General features: G+C 43.5%; 1 protein-coding gene across 2 annotated transcripts; it reads left to right on the top strand.

The window, feature by feature from the left end:
• The first annotated feature begins 47 nt into the window (after positions 1–47).
• LOC110530021 (tyrosine-protein kinase JAK1) lies at positions 48–21,856 on the top strand. Of its 2 annotated transcripts, none has more exons than XM_036985563.1 (25): positions 48–572; positions 725–929; positions 2,829–2,952; positions 3,130–3,280; positions 3,403–3,566; positions 3,710–3,914; positions 4,092–4,238; positions 4,366–4,548; positions 5,002–5,159; positions 6,087–6,201; positions 6,467–6,656; positions 7,146–7,249; positions 7,480–7,635; positions 8,142–8,229; positions 8,664–8,791; positions 9,888–10,023; positions 10,097–10,248; positions 10,513–10,663; positions 10,785–10,879; positions 11,382–11,574; positions 11,680–11,804; positions 12,127–12,299; positions 12,538–12,655; positions 13,046–13,156; positions 18,689–21,856. In XM_036985563.1, the coding sequence occupies exons 2-25, from the start codon at positions 728–730 to the stop codon at positions 18,818–18,820; spliced, it is 3,501 nt and encodes a 1,166-aa protein (XP_036841458.1). In that variant the 5' UTR covers positions 48–572; positions 725–727; the 3' UTR covers positions 18,821–21,856. The 2 variants fall into 2 exon arrangements, with proteins under 2 accessions (XP_036841458.1, XP_021468454.2); XM_021612779.2 differs by having other exon boundaries at positions 49–353.
• Positions 21,857–22,395: the final 539 nt, after the last annotated feature.

Here is a 22,395-nt window from a genome sequence, read left to right as displayed (position 1 = left end):
TTTTTTAACTGGCTGTTCAGTACAGCACCGTTTCCGTACAGCTGAACGTTCCAGAACGTAAAAACATACTGTTGTTTCCACTTTATTGATTTACTAAATAACCAATAGACGACTACATGGGCGTGGATTCGCGACAGCGTTTACGGGAATTGACAAGACGCTTGCTTGGAAGACTCACCGTCGAGACTTAGCAACTTCATTGCACAGGATTTAAAACCCTTATCGATGATACATGCTCAAAAACATCATCATAATAGGATAATATAAGTAGCCTACACTGATATTGGGCCGTTCTGGAAGAGAAAGTCATTTTTTTCAGACATTCGTGGACGGTAATAAAGTAATAGACATAGGTGAGTTTCATTATGGGGCGTTTCATAGGTTATTGTCACTGGTCTACTGTAAGTACTGTAATACTGTAAGCAAGATGTTTATATTCAGATTTCCCTTAATTCACATACTCCGAGTTTAACATTCTGCTTTTTGAAGATACACGTGGATTTAAATATGAACAATATTTTTTGTTGTTGTCATCAATTAAAGATTTTGTACTTTTTCACCTTTACTTTCAGGTAGGCTATGATTTTGGATTAATCGGGTTTTAAATATATGAGCTAAAACGACATCAAAGTCACTATTACATATTATGCACTTATTAAAGCCATATAGTAGCCTACTATGGCTATATTTTCATCCTCTTAACATTTAATATTATCTTCTTTAGTGAATGCCTCGAAACAAGGCAATGGACATGGGCAGGCAGCTGTTGGTAAAGATGCAGAGGACGAGGAAGGGCAAGTTCACGCCAATCCCTGTATTACCACAGGGCCTCGAGGTCCACTTCTACCTGCGAGACTCTCACCAGCTGGAGTTTCTCCGGGGTTGTTACACTGCTGAGGAGCTGTGCACAGAGGCAGCCAAGAAGTGTGGTGAGTCTGAGTCAGTGTTACATACAAATAAATATATGGACATTAATACAGCAACATAATCATAGTTTATGTCCCCCCTCTTTGTTCACTCTTTCTACACTGCTCAAAAAAATAAAGGGAACACTAAAATAACACATCCTAGATCTGAATGTATGAAATATTCTTATTAAATACTTTTTTCTTTACATAGTTGAATGTGCTGACAACAAAATCACACAAAAATGATCAATGGAAATCAAATTTATCAACCCATGGAGGTCTGGATTTGGAGTCACACTCAAAATTAAAGTGGAAAACCACACTACAGGCTGATCCAACGTTGATGTAATGTCCTTAAAACAAGTCAAAATGAGGCTCAGTAGTGTGTGTGGCCTCCACGTGCCTGTATGACCTCCCTACAATGCCTGGGCATGCTCCTGATGAGGTGGCGGATGGTCTCCTGAGGGATCTCCTCCCAGACCTGGACTAAAGCATCCGCCAACTCCTGGACAGTCTGTGGTGCAACGTGGCATTGGTGGATGGAGCGAGACATGATGTCCCAGATGTGCTCAATTGGATTCAGGTCTGGGGAACGGGCAGGCCAGTCCATAGCATCAATGCCTTCCACTTGCAGGAACTGCTGACACACTCCAGCCACATGAGGTCTAGCATTGTCTTGCATTAGGAGGAACCCAGGGCCAACCGCACCAGCATATGGTCTCACAAGGGGTGTGAGGATCTCATCTCGGTACCTAATGGCAGTCAGGCTACCTCTGGCGAGCACATGGAGGGCTGTGCGGCCCCCCAAAGAAATGCCACCCCACACCATGACTGACCCACCGCCAAACCGGTCATGCTGGAGGATGTTGCAGGCAGCAGAACGTTCTCCACGGCGTATCCAGACTCTGTCACGTGCTCAGTGTGAACCTGCTTTCATCTGTGAAGAGCACAGGGCGCCAGTGGCGAATTTGCCAATCTTGGTGTTCTCTGGCAAATGCCAAACATCCTGCACGGTGTTGGGCTGTAAGCACAACCCCCACCTGTGGACGTCGGGCCCTCATACCACCCTCATGGAGTCTGTTTCTGACCATTTGAGCAGACATCATGCACATTTGTGGCCTGCTGGAGGTCATTTTGCAGGGCTCTGGCAGTGCTCCTCCTTGCACAAAGGCGGAGGTAGCGGTCCTGCTGCTGGGTTGTTGCCCTCCTACGGCCTCCTCCACGTCTCCTGGTGTACTGGCCTGTCTCCTGGTAGCGCCTCTATGCTCTGGACACTACGCTGACAGACACAGCAAACCTTCTTGCCATATCTCGCATTGATTTGCCATCCTGGATGAGCTGTACTACCTGAGCCACTTGTGTGGGTTGTAGACTCCTTCTCATGCTACCACTAGAGTGAAAGCACCGCCAGCATTCAAAAGTGACCAAAACATCAGCCAGGAAGCATAGGAACTGAGAAGTGGTCTGTGGTCCCCACCTGCAGAACCACTCCTTTATTGGGGGTGTCTTGCTAATTGCCTATAATTTCTACCTGTTGTCTATTCCATTTGCACAACAGCATGTGAAATTTATTGTCAATCAGTGTTGCTTCCTAAGTGGACAGTTTGATTCCACAGAAGTGTGATTGACTTGGAGTTACATTGTGTTGTTTAAGTGTTCCCTTTATTTTTTTGAGCAGTGTATTTTTCTCTCTCTTTCACCCTCTCGGTCTCTTGCTCTCTCTCTCACACACAAACCCCTCTCACACTGTAAACTCTCTCAGACCAAAAGTCTTACTAAGATCTCTCACTCAGACTCAAACTCCAAGTGTTCTTTCCCCCTCCTGAGTTGCTCATCTGAATGTGTGTTATGGATAATGAATATGAAAGATAGCAACTTGCTGGTTCTTTGTTGAGGGAAATCATATCTCTCTCTTTTTAGGCATTTCACCTATTTGCTTCAATCTGTTTGCCTTGTATGACGAGGGCATGAACATCTGGTACCCTCCCAATCACACCTTCAAAATCGAGGAGAGCACTTGCTTAAAGCTCCACTATCGCATGAGGTAAGCCTAAGGATATGTTGCTCCTCAGTTTGTCACAAATATTGAAGGAACAAAGCAGAGGTAATCATTTTTGATTGCAGCAGCACTTTGGTCTGCAAATTCGCAAACTTGAGATAAAAATAACTTTCCTACAAAAACGTCATACTGACATTGAAATACCACTGTCTCTTTATCCAGGTTCTACTTCACCAACTGGCATGGTGCGAATGACAATGTGCCACGTGTTTGCAGACATGCCCTCAAGAGAAAGAACGGCAATGGGCCGAAGACCGAATCAGGGGGTACGGCACTCCTTGAGGCTGCCTCACTGAAGTATCTGTTTGCCCAGGTATAATTTTGCACAAAAAAAACATTTTATAGTGTTTAAAACAGTTGTATCCTCAAATGTAGAATTCTAGCATACACAATCATATATCCTGATTCATGTGTTTGTGCATTGGCTTTTCCCAGGGTCAGCATGACTTCCTGAAGGGGCGGGCCGCAGTGCGTAACCCTCAGAATGAAGAGGAGGCCCACTGTATTGAGAATGAGTGCCTGGGGGTGGCAGTGTTGTCTATCACACACAATGCCTTGGAGAAGAACATTGTCAACCCATATTTAGCAGGACAGATCAGGTAACTAATCGTCACTCACAAAGAGGTTCAAAATTAAGCTGGTGTTACTGTCTTGCTGTCGGTTTACCATCTTTCTTATACACACTCATGCACACACACACATACACCCCCGACTCAACCAAATCTCTTTCCATCCCACCCAGCTATAAGAAATACATCCCAGAGAGCATGAACCAAATCATCAAGCAGCGGAACTTCCTGACACGACTCCGCATCTCCCGGGTGTTTCAGCACTTCCTTAACGAGTTCAACAACAAGACAGTGAAGAGCAACAAAGTCAACATCCATGACATCAAGGTCAAATACTTGGCTACGCTGGAGACTTTGACCTGTGGGTTCGGCTGTGAGGTGTGTAGCTATATGTATTACAGTACCCAAAATGCACTGCGTAACCATGCTTGCAGACACGCTATTAATTAAAGAAAGAATGGCACTGTGCCAAAGACGGAACCAGGTGGTACTCTAAAAGTCTGTGTAAAGTACTGTATGTGTAGCTAACATAATGGTATCCTGTCTCATTACAAGATGTACAAGCCTGAAGTGCTACGTGTTACTGACAGCGAAGGGGAGATCGAAGGAACACCCACTTCCTGTAACCAGGGTCAGCCCACCCAGTACCAAGTCCTTGTGTCTGGAAATACAGGGATCAAGTGGCGGAGGAAGCAACAGAATGTGAGTATAGTATTTTGTAGTTTAGAATGTGTAAATTATGGCATACATTGTATCATTATTATCTAAATGTCATCTGATATGTTGTTCATAAAGAGATAAAAACATTTAATGTTCATCTATTTCTCAGAATGCATGGACTGCCAAAGAGAAGAAAAAATCAAAAAAGTACAAAACCGACATCAACTGGAAGAACAAACCAGCTCAAGACGTTTCGAATGACTGGAAAACCTTCTCTGATTTCTATGAGATTACACACATCAACATCAAGGGCTCCACAGTCACTGTCCACAAGCAGGACAACAAAAAGATGGTAAAGTTTAATTGGTTTAAAGGTGCAATATGCAGAAATCGCCATATCCTGGTTGCTAAAATTGTAATAGTTTGCCTAATTTCAGTTAATGTGACAAAACAAGCAATGTATAGTGTAGATAATCATTGTACCATCTAAACCGATGTGAATATATATTTTCAATAACGAAAAATATTGTATTTTCAGCTGTTTGAAGCTGGTGTACAAAACCGAAAGCAAAAGAGTCAAAAACTAAATTTAAGAACAGGAATCATTGAATTTGATGGGGTCTCCCAAAAAGTTACATATTGCAGGTTTAAGCTTCAGAGGAAACTTAAACATTCAATCATGCTGAATATCTGAGTGAGCAATCTTGAATGAGACTCCGTCAGTGTATACTCTATTACCCATTTTTTCTTTCACATTGGACAAGCACCTTCATTGTCATTAGTTGTCGCTCTATCTCCACCACAGGAACTGAGCCTGGGTTTCCATGCAGAGGCATTGTCTTTTGCCACCCTCGTTGATGGATACTTCCGTCTGACAGTGGATGCACATCACTTCCTGTGTACAGATGTGGCCCCTCCCTCTGTGGTACAGAACCTGCAGGAAGGCTGTCATGGTCCAATCAGGTGAGCTTAAATATTCCCATTCATTGGTTAGAGAAAATGTAAATATTCATAAAATACAACATTTTTGTAATACTGTCAGATTATACAGATATCTTGGTCAGTAATCACATTTCCATCCACAGTTTTTATGCGAGTAAGGTCACATTGTATAGATAAAAAAAATCACGACAGCCGTGTTGGAAATAGGAAGTTTCAGTCAATTTTATCATTTCTGACAGATCATTTGTTTGTTTGACATGTTAGGATCATATCGAAGTGAACTTGGAGTCACACGATGATATGGTGTGTGGTTCTCTCACTATAACTCGGGAAACCATGCAATTTATTCAGCTACAGATTAAATAAATTATGATGAACTTCACAGGGTGGTGAAAGTGCACAGTGATGAGCTTGATGCACCTTTCCTTCCAATCAATATCGTCTTATTCTGGTGACATGATGATCGATGCTTGTCTGACATTTAACAAATATTCTCTCTCTTATCCATAATTATCTCATCATGTAGACTATCTGTACAGACTACCTGCACTGTATCTGTGATCTGTTGGTTAAAGCACACATGCCAAGACCAGAGTAGGCACATTTACTATTTAACAGAACAATTTTTGTGACCACTATTGGTCGAGTGGAAAATGAAGAAAAAAAAACGTTAGATTTTTATTCGGTCCATGAAAACGTAAGTGAAAAAGTACATTTTCTGTGCACTACTTCACTGATTTCTGTGCACTGATTGTTATTCGCAACAGGTCCGTTTGGTGGAAACCCACCACTGGTTGGAAAATGCGCATATTTTAGAATATTCGGATGAAAATCTGTCGCCAATTGGTTGGAAACCTAGCTAGTGATACAGTAATACTGCTATACTAGTGTAGAACTGAGTTGATCCACCCCTTTTCCAATTATGTAATTTGGCCCCTCCCCCTCCAGCATGGACTACACCTCCCACAAGCTGCGTCAGGAGGGCAGGGAGGAGGGCATGTATGTGCTGCGCTGGAGCTGCATCGACTATGACCACATCATCCTGACTGTCAAATGCAATGAAGTACAGTACCACTTCCACCATCTGCCTCACCCGCAGTCATTTAGACATGTATACAGCCACTCTGTTTCAGACAATGATACATTTGAACATTTTTGAGAGGCTTTCTCACTTGGCGGCGCTATCATGTTAGTGACTATCTTGTTAGCCACCATTATTTGACTGAACTGAATTGTGACAATTTGTTGCTGTAAAATGGTCTGTGTTAAATAAATTGGCTCGATTACTCTCTATACTTGTTCTCCTCTTCTTGGCTCTCCTGCTGTAGGCGGACCAGACCGATAGCCATCCGTACCGTAGCTTTAAGATCGAGGTGGGGCCGGAAGGCTACGGCCTGAGTGGTACAGCCCTGAGGCAGCCCTCTCTCAGGGAGCTGATGGAACAGCTGATTGGCCAGAGACTTAGCACAGACGGAGTCTTCTTCCAGCTCCGCAAGGCCTGCCCTCCGCAGCCCAGAGGTATGGTATGATACCCTGCCCCAATACTACACAAACTTAGAAAAAAAGGTGCTATCTAGAACCTAAAAGGGTTCTTCGGCTGTCCCCATACAATAACCCTTTTTGGTTCCAGCAACCATTCCACAGAGGGTTCTACATGGATCCCAAAAGGGTTTTCTACCTGTAACCAAAAAAAGGGTTCTATCTGGAATCAAAAAAGTTTGAGTACAGCTTAAGGACCCCTTTGGAACCCTTTTTTCTAAAGTGTATCACCACGGCACCTAATCCCTGACCATGGTCCTGCCCAGAGGTTTGGCACCTTATGCCATACAATACACCAGACCTGGATGTGTTATTCTCTTTATACCACTATCAAACAGGAAATGTTGCTCAGTAACAGTGGTTTTCCTGAATTCGGCAGCTCTGTCGCCTGTTCTCACGTCAGAGGGAGAAGATTGGTGTGTGTGTCTATATTGTTTCCCATTTCAGCTTTTTTTGTTTTTGTTTCAGAAATGTCTAACCTGCTACTAGTGACAAAGAGAGATGCAGAGCCGATGTACCCCGTACAGAGTCATGTCATCTTCCACAAGATCCTCAACGAGGACATAGTGCAGGTGTGTGTGTGTGTGCGCTTGTATATGTGGTTGTGTGTGTCTGTCTGCTTGTGTGGATTTGAATGTGCTTGTGTGTTTGCATGTTAGCCTTTACTATGTGTTTACAGTATGTTTGTGTGCACAGGATGCCCTACACTGCCAATACTACTCTTTTATTTAATTTCCTTCGATCTACAAATAATGCTATTCTGTCCATAACCGTGTCTTGTGTCTCTCATATGTCTATATAGGAGGAGCACTTGGGCTGTGGCACCAGAACTAACATCTATGCTGGCAAATTTAAGATAAAGAGTGAGGAAGAGAAGGATGTGTGGGGTTCCCAAACCTACCACGAGGTGAAAGTGGTCCTGAAAGTGCTAGGGTCCCAACACAGAGATATCTCTATGGTGAGAACACACACACACATACTGTATAAACAAAAATTGGCTTTGTAAATGAATGTGATTGGCATACACATTAACCTTTTATTGCAGTGGGCTAAATCAGGGTCACACAGAGTGTTTCTTGGTAGTCTTAAACAAATCTACTTTTGTTTCAAAGTATACACATCACACTCATGGTTATGGGCTTAGAAAATAAGAAGACGCCTCTACCGTGTCAGGTATAGAGTTGAAGTGTACTACATTTTGAGTTTACGTCCCAATATTACACTTTTATATACATCACAGAAGACTGAAATATAACAAAACCGTTTGACATAGAAACAGGATTTTGGGCTTAAAAAAAAAATATATATAATGTTTATTAATTATGAAAAATATTAATAACATTCCACCCATGAGGCTAGTAGGTCATTTGACTGCAGGAAAGGGCTCCTCCCTCCACCACCCATGTCTGACCTTGTGACTTCTCCTTTTGACTCTGACCTTTGACACTGAGCTCTTTCCGTTAGACTTTCTTTGAAACGGTCAGTATGATGCGTCAGGTGTCCCATCAACACATCACTCTGCTGCACGGTGTCTGTGTTCGCAACCATGACAGTAAGTCATCCTTCCTTCCTCTTATTTTGAATCTTCAACTGAGACTCTGCGATATGTCACAAGCCGCAGGAAGAACCTAAGTTAATGCAGATGAGCGCCATGCAAGACTATGTACTCGCATATCTGTTCATGTGTACCCTTCACACTCCGACAACATGATATCAGCACGACAACAACTAGGGAGAAGTTTACCCTCCGCTTCACGCTCTTAGTTGTTGTGGAAGTTGATACCCGATACTGCTGATTAGTTTGCATCACTGAAGGTTAGGACATAGATTGTCTGCATATACCGTATATTGTGGAAAATGTCTCTGACAGCAAAATAATAATTTATTTATTAAGTTGCAACCTACTCATACTTTTCTATCTGAAATAGGCTAGACTTTTTTTGAACCTCTAACTGTGTGTGTGTGTATGGTGTTGTCGCTGTTCAGATATCATTGTGGAGGAGCATGTGACGCTGGGTCCTCTGGATGTGTTCATGCGGGGACATCGTCTTGAACTCAGCGCCTCCTGGAAGTACCAGGTGGCCAAACAACTGACCGGCGCCCTCAGCTACCTGGTGAGATGTGATGAGACGAGACACAGTTGCGATTTGACACTACAGGGCCAAACCGAGCTGTACTGGGCTGCCATGATGGAGGGGAAAAAACAGCATAGACCAGCATAAATGTCAAGCCTGTCCATGCTGGTCAAGCTGGTCTGACCAGCATGGTCTCGCTGGCTGAATAGCTGGTCAAGCAGGTGATTCTGGTGACCAACTCATGCTGGTGTGCTGATGACCAGCTTATGCTGGTGATGCTGGTGACCAAGCTGTTCTATGATGGTCAATCTGGTCTGCAAAAGCACACCCATCATTATCGTATTTCCCAGATTGCTCTATTGCAATTGTTTTAATTGTTTGTTTCAATATCTGTGTTTTTGCATGTTCATTGGTTGATAAATTAATTGATGAATTAATCTTATGCTACACAAAGATAAATAATGGCCATTTTTCTAAACTAATCCAATCTGTTAGTTGACTTGTTGACCCCGTTATTTAAATGGTTGTTCCAGTTTAGGTTGTCTCATTTATTCATTGTTCTAACACTGGCAGTCATTCTGAATGCCATTGTGGGTGAATAAAAGTTAAAATTGTTGGACATCCCCACTCTGACTGGATAGGAATTGAACATCACTTTGCAAGCCAGCATGTGACTTTACCAGTGTCGAAAACACAATGAAAGCTGGTCACCAGCGAAATCACAGCGAAGGCTGGTCACCCGCGAAAAAACAGCGAAGGCACAAGAAGAAAAAAAAGAAGGCTGGTCACCAGCATGACCAGCCTATGCTGGTCTATGCAAAAAAAGAAAATCCAAAATGGAGACCTGGTTATGCATTCCCCATAGTTACAGTTACTGAAACCGTGGTAGAAAGGACAATGTGAGCAGAAGATACCAGAGCCAGTCCAGTATGATTCAGGTTGACCCCATAGTATGAATCGGGCATAGACATGTGCCATTATAATAACATTGCATTCTATAATCTAATGTAGAATGTAATGGTCTTGGAACTTGGTGCCAACCTGGACAATACAGTAGTAGTAGTAGTTTTGTCAAACTTGCATAGATCTATATGGCTCTAGACCTGACTCTTCCCTGTGTTCCTGTCCCCTACAGGAGGATAAGAAGCTGGTCCATGGCTATGTGTGTGCTAAGAACGTCCTAGTGGAGCGGGATGGCCTAGAGGGAGAGACTGGGCCCTTCATCAAACTGAGTAGCCCTGGGGTCTCCATCTCCGCACTCAACATACAAGGTGTGTGTGTGGTGTGTGCGTCTCTGTGTTTCTGGGTTCTCCCCCCAGCTGACAAGGCTGTGTTGTATTACAGAGTGTGTGGAGAGGATCCCATGGATCGCCCCAGAGTGTGTGAGGAACAGCCAGGCCCTGAGTGTTGCGGTGGATAAGTGGGGATTTGGCACCACACTGTGGGAGATCTGCTATGAGGGAGTTGCTCCTCTCAAGGACAAGAAACTCATAGAGGTACACCCACACTTCCCCTGACAAGACAGTGAGCAACACAATCTCTCACTCACAACCACCCCCAGACTCCTGCGACATAGCCTAAGTATTCTTTAAAAAAAAAATGTGTCCTTCATTTACCCAGGAGAGATATCTATTTCAGAGGGGAGGTCTTGAGTTATTTCATTGAATACACCTAGCATATCACTTAGAAGCAAGGTATTGGAATCAGTATTGGAACAGTCTTGGTTCTGATCCATCTCCTCTCTTTCTCTCTGTGAGAAGAAGGAGATGTTTTACTCAGCCCAATGTTCCCTGGTGACCCCAGACTGCCCTCAGCTGGCTGAGCTCATCACCAAGTGCATGAACTACGACCCCAAGAGGAGGCCCTTCTTCAGGGCCATTGTCAGGGACCTCACTGGGGTGGCCGAGCAGAGTAAGAGGACAAACCTTTTTATCTGTCTCTGTTGTTCTTGTTGTTATTATCACCTGCATGTGTATGTGCATGTGTGCACCTGTGTTTACATAGGGTTATCTCTGTGTGGCCCTTCCCCCAGACCCAGTCCTGCCACCTAGTAGGGTGCCCATCCAGGAAGTGGACCCCACTGTGTTTGATACAAGGTTCCTCAGGAAAATTGATAACCTGGGAGAGGTAGGGACTCTCTTAATACATGTATACTTTACTTTTGTGGTGCTTGTCCCCATTTTAAAGGGGCAATCTGGGATTGGTACGTACATTTTTGTTCTTTACTTTTTAAAATTATAGCCATTGATTCGTGAAGAATATATCTTATATTTAATTTAACTAGGCAAGTCAGTTGCCTACCGGGGAACAGTGGGTTAACTGCCTTGTTCAGGGGCAGAACGACAGAACACCTTGTCAGCTCTGGGATACGATCCAGAAACCCAACACTCTAACCACTAGGCTACCTGCCACCCCAATGCTTCCTTGAGCTTAGTTTCATTGTCTTACCCATTCAGAATCCAAAATATGAGTGGCAAGGTGACCGCTTAGTTTTTTTCATCCTAGTAATACCCATGTAATGTGACGATTGAGGTATGTAATTGTGTGTGTGGTATGGATATGAACTATACTTGTTTGGGTTAATATGTGCTCTATAATTGTTCTTGTGTTGTGTGTGTCTACTGTGCAGGGTCACTTTGGTAAGGTGGAGCTGTGTCAGTATGACCCCCATGGGGACGGCCGAGGGGAGCTGGTGGCGGTCAAGTCTCTGAAGCCAAACAGCAAAGGCCAGCTGCCCTGCCACCTGAGAAGAGAGATAGATACCATGAGAGAACTGTACCACCACAACATTGTCAAATACAAAGGAGTGTGTAGCGAGGAGGGTGAGGAGGGCAATGCATGCACTCCTACATACACACCTAAATGTATACTGTATGTAAATATACAATACACACACACTTGTGTGAACATCGTGTTTCTTTGTCTAGGTGGGAGGACCACTAAGCTGATTATGGAGTACCTGCCAGCGGGGAGCCTGAAGGACTACCTTCCCAAAAGAAAACACCAGACTGACCTCACGAGACTTCTCAACTACGCCCTCCAGATCTGCCAGGTATTGTAGTATGGATCTTTATTAATGACCCCAAAAATGGAATTTCATTGTTTTAACTAGCCCCTATAGGTATTTATGTATGTACTGCGGTTTCTGATTATGGAGAGAGTTGGACATTCTAAAGCATCGCAGTCCTTGTTTATATAAACTTTCTGCTACTTTCAAAGAAATGAACATCGTCGGTAACTGTGGCTAGTACTATATGGGAAAGTTGTGTTGAAATGTTTCAACGACTTCTAGAAACCACAAGACTGCCAGGTAAATAGCTATAAAAGTATACAAACTATAAAAACAAGTGAAAATGTGTGTGTGTGTCTCTCAGGGAATGGATTACTTGGGATCACAGCGGTTCATCCACCGGGATTTGGCGGCCAGGAACGTTCTGGTGGAGAACGAGAGCACAGTGAAGATCGCAGACTTTGGGCTGACCAAGAGCATGAAGGAGGACAAGAGTTACTACACTGTCAAAGAGGACACCGAAAGCCCTGTGTTCTGGTGAGAAACATAGAAATAGAATGACATGGCCAGGTCCCAGAACTTAACTTGATGGTTCACTCCCAAAACAAAGAGATAAGGTCACATTTAAAAGCCTGGAAGCCAGTCTATCGTTGCTATCTGTGATGGATCAGATTAAAACCTCTAATGATTTTGACAGGTTGGGGCTCATTGTATTGATAAGTAGATACCAGGTTTTTTTGGAAAACATTTTGCTACAGTATGTGTTGCCTTGTAGGTATGCTCCTGAGTGCCTGATGGGCTCTAGGTTCTACCCTGCGTCTGACGTGTGGTCTTTCGGAGTGACCCTCTATGAGCTGATGACCTACTGCGAGTCAAGCAGCAGTCCTGAGCCGGTAAAGAACTTTCTCTCTGTGTTTACCTCACTTCACTATGAAAATAGTTTCATACAAATTTGTTAAACTTTATTGATTTGACAAAACACTAGGAGTCAGACATTTTAACATGTCCTGTATCTGATGTCTTCTTTCATCAAGCTAGCTTGCCCTTGTCTGTTATGGGATCAAATTATTCTGCAATTCAATACTCTGACCTTTCTCCCTAAGTGTGCACTTCATGGATTTTAAAGAAAATGACTGGAGGAAACTCCTTCCCCAAGCTTGCACCAATCCAATCCTTTTAAATGCATGGGAAGAAGTGCATGAGTGTATACTTTGAGAGAAAAAACTTGGGTGTAGGTACGGCCATCTGTTTTGGTTTTGATCATGTGACATGGTTGTTCACAGGTATTTTTGAAGTTGCTTAGTCCAAGCGAGGGTAAGATGACTCTCACCCGATTGGTGGAATTTCTGATAGACGGCAAGAGGCTGCCATGTCCACCTCGCTGCCCAGACACGGTAAGAGAACTCCGGGAAGTGGTGTCATCTGTTCACCAAGGCTGTAGTCTTTCCTTCTCTTTCATCTGAAAGCTAAAGCTCCGGGATGAGGTTTTCCCGAGGTACAGGTTTAGGATCAGCTTCCGATCCCCCAATCCTAAACTTAACCATTAGTGGGGGAAATGCTAAATAGACCCAAGATCAGCGTCTAAGGGCAACTTCGCTCCAAACTAAAGATAATAGTACCCTTTCTAAAAACACATTCAGTAGTGTTATTCTATACTTAAACTATCCTCAATAGGAACGAGTGGGAATAGAACATCCTGCACATCCGATGGTTCCGAGCAGGTGCTGGGCTATCAAAGTAAATGTTTACGGCATTCACTCACTGCTGTAGAATGCAGAGAAAAATGGGGCAATTCAAGAGGGTGCTATGAAATGAATGTCAAAACTTAGGGCAAATAAAACTGTCATTACACATTATCTAGAATGAATCATTACATTGTTCTCTACAATATTATAACCTTAATATACTTATACTTGACTGTTGATTTAAATAGAAACGTTACTATTTAGAGGTGCTTCTGCTGGTTGGACCAATCAAAATCAACGTGATACCGTCATCATTTTTACCTCCAGGTCCTTCACTTTCATTGCCTATAACCACGATCAATCTGCATTGAGAGGGGCCGTTTCTATGGCGATTTAAAGGGAAAGACTAAATGAATGGCTTCTGGTTGGGATATGTATGTGTCATCCCCACAGTGACCATACATACACATCCCAACCAGAAGCCACGGATTACAGACAACATCCGCACTGAGCTAAAGACAAGAGCTGCCGCTTTCAAAGAGCGGGACACTAATCTGGACGCTTAGAAGTAATCCTGCTATGCCCTCCGACCAACCATCAAACAGGCAAAGAATAAAGGACTAAGATTGAATCCTACTACACCGGCTCTGATGCTCGTCGGATGTGGCAGGACTTGCAAACTATTACCGATTACAAAGGGAAACTCAGCCATGAGCTGACCAGTGACGCAAGCCTACCAAATGAGCTAAATGCCTTCTATACTCGCTTTGAGGCAAGCAACACTGAACCATGCATGAGAGCACCAGCTGTTCCGAACGACTGTGGTCACGCTCTCTGCTGATGTCAGTAAGACCTTTTAAACGCGTCAACATTCACAAGACCGCAGGGCCAGACGGATTACCAGGACTCCATACTCAGAATGCTCTGATCAACTGGCAAGTGTCTTCACTGACATTTTCAACCTCTACCTGACCTGTAATCTGTAATATCTTCATGATTTGAAAAGACCACCGTAGTCCCTGTGCTCAAGAACACCATGGTAACCTTCCTAAATGACTACCACTCTGTAGCACTCACGTCTGTAGCAAAGAAGTGCTTTGAAAGGCTGGTCATTGTTCACATCAACAGCATCCTCTCGGATATCCTAGACCCACTCCAATTCGCATACCGCCCCAACAGATCCACAGATGACACAATCTCCATTGTACTCCACACTGCCCTTTCCCACCTGGACAAAAGCAACACATACGTGAGAATATTGTTTGCTGACTACAGCTCAGTGTTCAACGCCATAGTGCCCTCAAAGCTCATCACTAAGCTAAGGACCCTGGGACTAAACACCTCCCTCTGCAACTGAATCCTGGACTTCCTGACAGGCTGCCCCCAGGTGGTAAGGGTAGGCAACAACCCATCTGCCACGCTAATCCTCAACACGGAGGCCCCTCAGGGGTGTGTGCTTAGTCCCCTCCTGTACTCCCTGTTCACACACACACACAACTGCGTGGCCACGCACGACTCCAACACCATCATTAAGTTTGCCGATGACACAAGTGTGGTAGGCCTGATCACTGACAACAGTGAGACAGCGTGGAGGGAGGAGGTCAGAGACCTGGAAGTGTGGTGTGCACGACAACGCCTATTCCCTCTCAGGAGACTGAAAATATTTGTCATGGGTCCTCAGATCCTCAAAGTTCTACAGCTGCACCATCGAGAACATCTGGTTGCATTACCGCTTGGTATGGCAACTGCTCTGCATTTGGCCGCAAGGTGTTACAGAGGGTAGTGCATACGGCCCAGTACATCACTGGGGCCAAGCTCCCGGCCATCGCGGATCTCTACACCAGGTGGTGTCAGAGGAAGGCCCTAAAAATTGGCAAAGACCCCAGCCACCCTAGTCATAGTGTTCTCTCTGCTACCGCAAGCGATACCGGAGGGCCAAGTCTAGGTCCAAAAGGCTCCCTAACAGCTCCTACCCCTAACTACTACACTGCTAAACAGTTAATGAAATGGCTACCCGGACTATTTGCATTGACCCCCTTTTTTTATGCTGCTACCACTCACTGTTTATTATCTACCTACATGTAGTCTTTACCCCTACCTACATGTACATATTACCTCGACTAACCTCGACTAACCTGTACCCCAGCACATTGACATGGTACTGGTAGCTAGGGTTGCAAAGGGTCGGAAACTTTCCGGGAAATTTTCCATGGGAAGTTAAGCCCTGGAATTTGGGGGATTTTGCTTAAATTCATCAGAAAAGTTTGCTTATAACAGTTAACTTTTTTGTGGGATACACAAGGCAATTCAAGGTCTTGTGGCATATTTTGGTTAAACTATCCCCAATTCAATGGAATTGCAACTCTCTGCATGCATAGTGCGCTCTTCCATCACATGTACAGCTGATTCTCAAGATCTTGCACACTAATGAGATGCTATTGAGCCCACACTACTACACTGTTGGAGCCAAGGACTACATGCTTTCTTTGAAGTTTTGATTACAATACTGGGTGGGGTGAATATACACTGCTCAAAAAAATAAAGGGAACACTTAAACGACACAATGTAACTCCAAGTCAATCACACTTCTGTGAAATCAAACTGTCCACTTAGGAAGCAACACTGATTGACAATACATTTCACATGCTATTGTGCAAATGGAATAGACAACAGCTGGAAATTATAGGCAATTAGCAAGACACCCCCAATAAAGGAGTGGTTCTGCAGGTGGGGACCACAGACCACTTCTCAGTTCCTATGCTTCCTGGCTGATGTTTTGGTCACTTTTGAATGCTGGCGGTGCTTTCACTCTAGTGGTAGCATGAGACGGAGTCTACAACCCACATAAGTGGCTCAGGTAGTGCAGCTCATACAGGATGGCACATCAATGCGAGCTGTGGCAAGAAGGTTTTCTGTGTCTGTCAGCGTAGTGTCCAGAGCATGGAGGCGCTACCAGGAGACAGGCCAGTACATCAGGAGACGTGGAGGAGGCCGTAGGAGGGCAACAACCCAGCAGCAGGACTGCTACCTCCGCCTTTTTGCAAAGGAGGAGCAGGAGGAGCACTGCCAGAGCCCTGCAAAATGACCTCCAGCATGCCACAAATGTGCATGTGTCTGCTCAAACAGTCAGAAACAGACTCCATGAGAGTGGTATGAGGGCCCGACATCCACAGGTGGGGGTTGTGCTTACAGCCCAACACCGTGCAGGATGTTTTTCATTTGCCAGAGAACACCAAGATTGGCAAATTCGCCACTGGCGCCCTGTGCTCTTCACAGATGAAAGCAGGTTCACACTGAGCACGTGACAGACGTGACAGTCTGGAGACGCCTTGGAGAACGTTCTGCTGCCTGCAACATCCTCCAGCATGACCGGTTTGGCGGTGGGTCAGTCATGGTGTGGGGTGGTATTTCTTTGGGGGGCCGCACATCCCTCCATGTGCTCGCCAGAGGTAGCCTGACTGCCATTAGGTACAGAGATGAGATCTTCACACCCCTTGTGAGACCATATGCTGGTGCGGTTGGCCCTGGGTTCCTCCTAATGCAAGACAATGCTAGACCTCATGTGGCTGGAGTGTGTCAGCAGTTCCTGCAAGAGGAAGGCATTGATGCTATGGACTGGCCCGCCCGTTCCCCAGACCTGAATCCAATTGAGCACATCTGGGACATCATGTCTCGCTCCATCCACCAATGCCACGTTGCACCACAGACTGTCCAGGAGTTGGCGGATGCTTTAGTCCAGGTCTGGGAGGAGATCCCTCAGGAGACCATCCGCCACTTCATCAGGAGCATGCCCAGGCGTTGTAGGGAGGTCATGCAGGCACGTGGAGGCCACACACTACTGAGCCGCATTTGGACTTGTTTTAATTAAGGGCATTACATCAAAGTTGGATCAGCCTGTAGTGTGGTTTTCCACTTTAATTTTGAGTGTGACTCCAAATCCAGACCTCCATGGGTTGATAAATTTGATTTCCATTGATCATTTTTGTGTGATTTTGTTGTCAGCACATTCAACTATGTAAAGAAAAAAGTATTTAATAAGAATATTTAATTCATTCAGATCTAGGATGTGTTATTTTAGTGTTCCCTTTATTTTTTTGAGCAGTGTATATGGTGCACAAAATACATGTAATAAATAAGTAGAAAAAATATTATCCAAATTTTTCTAGGCCTATCCCCCCCCCCCAAAAAAAGTCTGGCTACGCCCCTGGTGTAATGATCATGCTGTTTAATCAGCTTCTTGATATGCCACACCTGTCAGGTGGATGGATTATCTTGGCAAAGGAGAAATGCTCACTAACAAGGATGTAAACAAATTTGTGCAAAACATTTGAGAGAAATAAGCTGGAAATTTGTACAATACATGCAATACAAACAGATTGTCATAGCTAGCCACCACGCATAAAATGCAGTAGTATGAATCTGTAAGTAGCTAAAGCTAACCAACTAGGTTCATTGTTAGCTAGCAATCAAGTTAAGGTTTGCTAGCTAGCCAATAATACACAATACATACTCTTTAACTTGCAATGAAAACGACTTTCTGCCTAAATTGGAAACGTATGATATCTAAAAATGCAGCTAGACTCTTACCCATATACATGGAGGAACACTTCATGGCGGAACCCCTTAAACGAATTAAGACGTCCTGTGTATTTTTTCCGTTTTGTTTGTACAGCATGTTTGGCCCGTTGTGCACTCCGGTTCACACTGACCGTGTGCAGAAAGTAGTCCATCACGACTTTTCCCCACTGATCCTTGTCGATAGTGCCTGCTAAATTCAGGGCAGCAATGTTGTTGAGAGCAGTAACAATGCTTTTGCAGTTCTACATGGCTAACATATCTTTCAAAAAAGCTTCAGTAGCAAGGATTATCTACTTACTGAGCAGCTCAAGTTATAGACCGAAGCATGCCACATGGCAGACCAATCTGAACCCATCTCTCGGCATGTCCAGCCCATCCATTATCTCAACCAATCATGGCTAGCGTGAAGGTTCCTGTACTTTTCTGTGGCTAAACCAACTAGGCTTGTAATTTAACAATTATATTCTTATTTACAGATGGCATACAAGTTTGTTATTAAGGCACATGAAAGTTCACTTGTTCCCGAAGGTATTTCTGTAACAAAAAACGCATTTTGATGGAGAGAATAGTTTTTTCAAATGCCTCTCCTGTGAAGGAGTGATATGCGACATACTCATACATATCTCTCTCCCTTTCTTTTTGTGTGTGTGTGTGCGTGCACAGGTGTACTCTCTGATGAGGAGGTGTTGGGAGTTTGACCCGGCGAACAGGATCCAGTTCAAAGGCCTGATCACAGAGCTGGAGACGCTGCTGGACGAGAGGAACAGAGGACAGACTGGCTGTCTGAAGTGCTAGAGCTCACACATAGTTGGAAATATACAATAATATAACATACACTGAGTATACCAAAACATTAGGAACACCTTCCTACTATTGAGTTGCTCCCCCCACCCCTTTTTGCCCTCAGAACAGCATCAATTCGTCGGGGCATGGACCCTGCAAGGTGTCGAGAGTGTTCCACAGGGATGCTGGCCCATGTTGACTCCAATGCTTCCCAAAGTTGTGTCAAGTTGTGTGGATGTCCTTTGGGCGGTGGATCATTCTTGATACACCCAGAAAACAGGTTCTGCTTGAAAAACCCAGCGTTGCAGTTCTTGACACAAACCGGTGGGCCTGGCACCTACTACCATACACCGTTCAAAGGCACTTACATTTCTTGCACATCACCCTCCGAATGGCACAAATACTCAATCCATGTCTCAAGGCTTAAAAATCATTATTTAACCTTTCTCCTTCCCTTCATCTACACTGTTTGAAGGGAATTTAACAAGTGACATCAGTAAGGGATCATAGCTTTCACCTGGATTCACCTGGTCAGTCTGTCGTGGAAAGAGCAGGTGTTCTTAATGTTTTGAACACACAGTGTGTATGCCATTTAGCAAACGCATCTATCCAAATAGACGGATGGATGGATGAAAAGGCAGACAGGCTGACAGACAGACTAATGTCAGTTAACAGAAACAGACAGACGCATGTTAGCACAGATGGACTGACAGACAGACTGACATTGACTACTACATTGACTACTACAGACATAAAAATAGTAATCTAGCACAGACAAACCGATCAACATACACATGCACCGACAGACCAACACACAGAAAGACGTAAACCATCACTGACAGACAGAAAGACACACCGAAAGCACAGGAAGGACAAAAGCTACATTTCTTTACAATACAGAAACACATTGCCCAGATGTGGGCTTGATGTATATACTTTTCCACATACTGTACATACACAGTAACTCAAACGTATTCTGACCTTCAAATGCATGCTGCTGTCATTCACTATGTTCTTTAGTACAGTATTTGTTTCTTTCTTTTTACAAGCTATTGATACACATTGTAAGTTAAATAGGACCCTTTTCGATAACTGAGTTAGTTCATTTTGTAAGGATGAAAGACATTGAGGCGGTAATTTGCGTTAGCCGACAAACAGATAACGTTTTTTTTAGCCGGTGTCAGAGGTGTAACCAATGATGTATATAAACCCTGGATTGCTGATGCTATGCATTGGCCAATTAGAGGCTTTGAAGCCACCGGTTGGGTATATTGGCACTCCCCAGAAGAAGCAGTCCTCCATAGGAATTCTATAGTATTTCCATTAATTGTTTCAAGGACAAAATTGCATGTATTTAAGTACTTTTCTTGTTGTATCGGGGACATTAACATGTGTATGTTTAGCTCAGATAATATACTTAAAAAGTATGCATCAACTTGTCTGTAATAGAATAAATGTGGCAACAAATTTATTCTATAGCTTCCAAGCTATTTTTTACAATGGTGGGGGAGTGCCCCCTGTCAGTCTTCTAGTGTGTGTATATATATATTATTGGGTGGAAATCTTACTACAAGCTCTACACAGGCGCAAGATTCGGAGTGTTGCAAAAAAGGGACGGCTCCTTATAATACGATGCTATTTACTGCCTGAAAATTGAGACACACTGTATCATTCCTTCCGCAGCTGTGGGGGTAGTGTTTGTCACTTGGTTCCTTGATCTAATCTGTAGGCTACAGAGGCTATTTATCATCACAGTAGCCCATTTTGCATTGAAATATATTCTCAGTGACTGTTCAAACAGTAAACCACACGACAAGAATCCACCCCAAAAGGCATTTTAGTTTAGAAGTAATAACTATTGATTCAGGCTATTGCGAAATGGTAGAACCTGCTGTAGTCAACTAGCTAGCCATGTGCATTTTTCTCTATTACCAAAACATGATGTTCTATTTTTAGCTGATATGGGAATGAATACACAAGCAGCATATCAAACTGGGATAATGTTTTAGGTTACACCGGCAAGTATACAAATATTTGCCAGGGCATATTTTTTAAAATTATAAATCTGATTATTTCACATGGAGATGTGGGAAGGTAAAAAGGCAAGCTAGCTTGAAATGTTTTAGCCAGGCTAAAGCCAGCTAGCCATGCTGCCAGCTAGCCATGCTGCCAGCTAGCCATGCTGCCAGCTAGCTACTACTAGCAAGGGAAGGCAATAGTTCCTTGCCTTCACAAAATGGAAAGACTAAAATATTAAAACTTTGCTATTGCCCCCTAGTCAATGGGAGTGGAACCGGTGAGGATATCATGTTAATAAAGTTGTCCGCTACTCCAAAAATCCCACTCCACCCACGTGTGTACACGTAGATCAACAGAGTAAAGCTTGTAGTAACCTTTAAACTTCAATAGCTTTCACCCCATAATTGATTGAACCTTTATTTAACTAGGCTAATCAGTCAACTGTGTTAGAACTGTCAAATCTGTGAGCCCAATTGAGAAGATTATTTCACACATTCCAGTGTTCAAACTGCTGCATGGGATTTCTACTCATGATGCGACTAGGTGTGTCCAATGGCGATAGGTAACGCAGGGGACCCTTGTGGATTTGACACCTCTTAACGCAGTTATACCTCCGATAGCGCCTAAACTAAAGCAATGAAAAGCAATGCATTTGTTGGCTAATGCGGGTTACCGCTGATCTGATTTAAGCCTGGCCTGCATCTTTAAGGCATGCACTTTTAATATTATTTTAGAATACGCTAAGGGTTCTAATCTGCGAGAATATCTCCTACAATTTTGGGCCGATTTTCTTCATTTTAGGCTCATCGTCCCACATGGGATTATCCACTTCATATTCCGCTGTGTTTTGTATACATTTTCCTGGTTTATGTGTTTGGAATTGCACGGTTACTATTGCATTATCCTGCCAAAACTCTGAATCGATAATCACGTCATAAGGAATTCCCCTCGACCACGCCCAACAAATTGAGGGAAACAAACATTCTTTCCCATTGACCCCCATTGTAAAAGAGCCAACTTGGTTGTTTATTTCTAATCCCTTAATATTATTGTTTGACCTCATTTTAACAGCTAACATTTCGATGGCAATAATAAATCGATATGCCGATAGTGGACAACCTTGTTTTACTTCTCCAGATATAGTTCTGAGATGTAGCCATTATTTACTATTTTACACCTAGGGTTGCTATACATAACTTTAACCCATTTTATAAGAGATTCCCCAAAATTGAAATATTCTAGGCATTTATATATTAACTCCAGTCGTACTTTATCAAAAGCCTTTTCAAATTCAGCTATGAAAACCAGGCCTGGTGTCCCCGATATTTCATGGTATTCTTTTGTTTCCAGTACTTGTCTTATATTATCTCCACTGTATCGTCCATGAAAAAAAAACTGTCTGATTAGGATGAATAATATCTGACAATACTTTTTTAATTCTATGCGCCAAGCATTTTGATATGATTTTTGCATCACATCACTGAAGTGTAAGAGGTCTCCAATTTTTTTTATGAACTGGATCTTTATATATACACCACTTGGGTCCTGTTTCAGTAATAATGAGATCA

Source organism: Oncorhynchus mykiss, chromosome 8 (assembly GCF_013265735.2).
Source record: "Oncorhynchus mykiss isolate Arlee chromosome 8, USDA_OmykA_1.1, whole genome shotgun sequence".
Taxonomy (NCBI): Eukaryota; Metazoa; Chordata; class Actinopteri; order Salmoniformes; family Salmonidae; genus Oncorhynchus; species Oncorhynchus mykiss.
The sequence above is the reverse complement of the archived record's forward strand: the minus strand, read 5'-3'. Positions and strand labels throughout refer to the sequence as shown.

Bases quoted from the DNA above. Each gene is read 5' to 3' on its own strand.
- LOC110530021 (XM_036985563.1), top strand. From the start codon at position 728: ATGCCTCGAAACAAGGCAATGGACATGGGCAGGCAGCTGTTGGTAAAG. The intron at 3,567-3,709 runs GTAACTAATCGT...CATCCCACCCAG, and splicing joins TATTTAGCAGGACAGATCAG to CTATAAGAAATACATCCCAG. The intron at 11,805-12,126 runs GTATTGTAGTAT...TGTGTCTCTCAG, and splicing joins ACGCCCTCCAGATCTGCCAG to GGAATGGATTACTTGGGATC.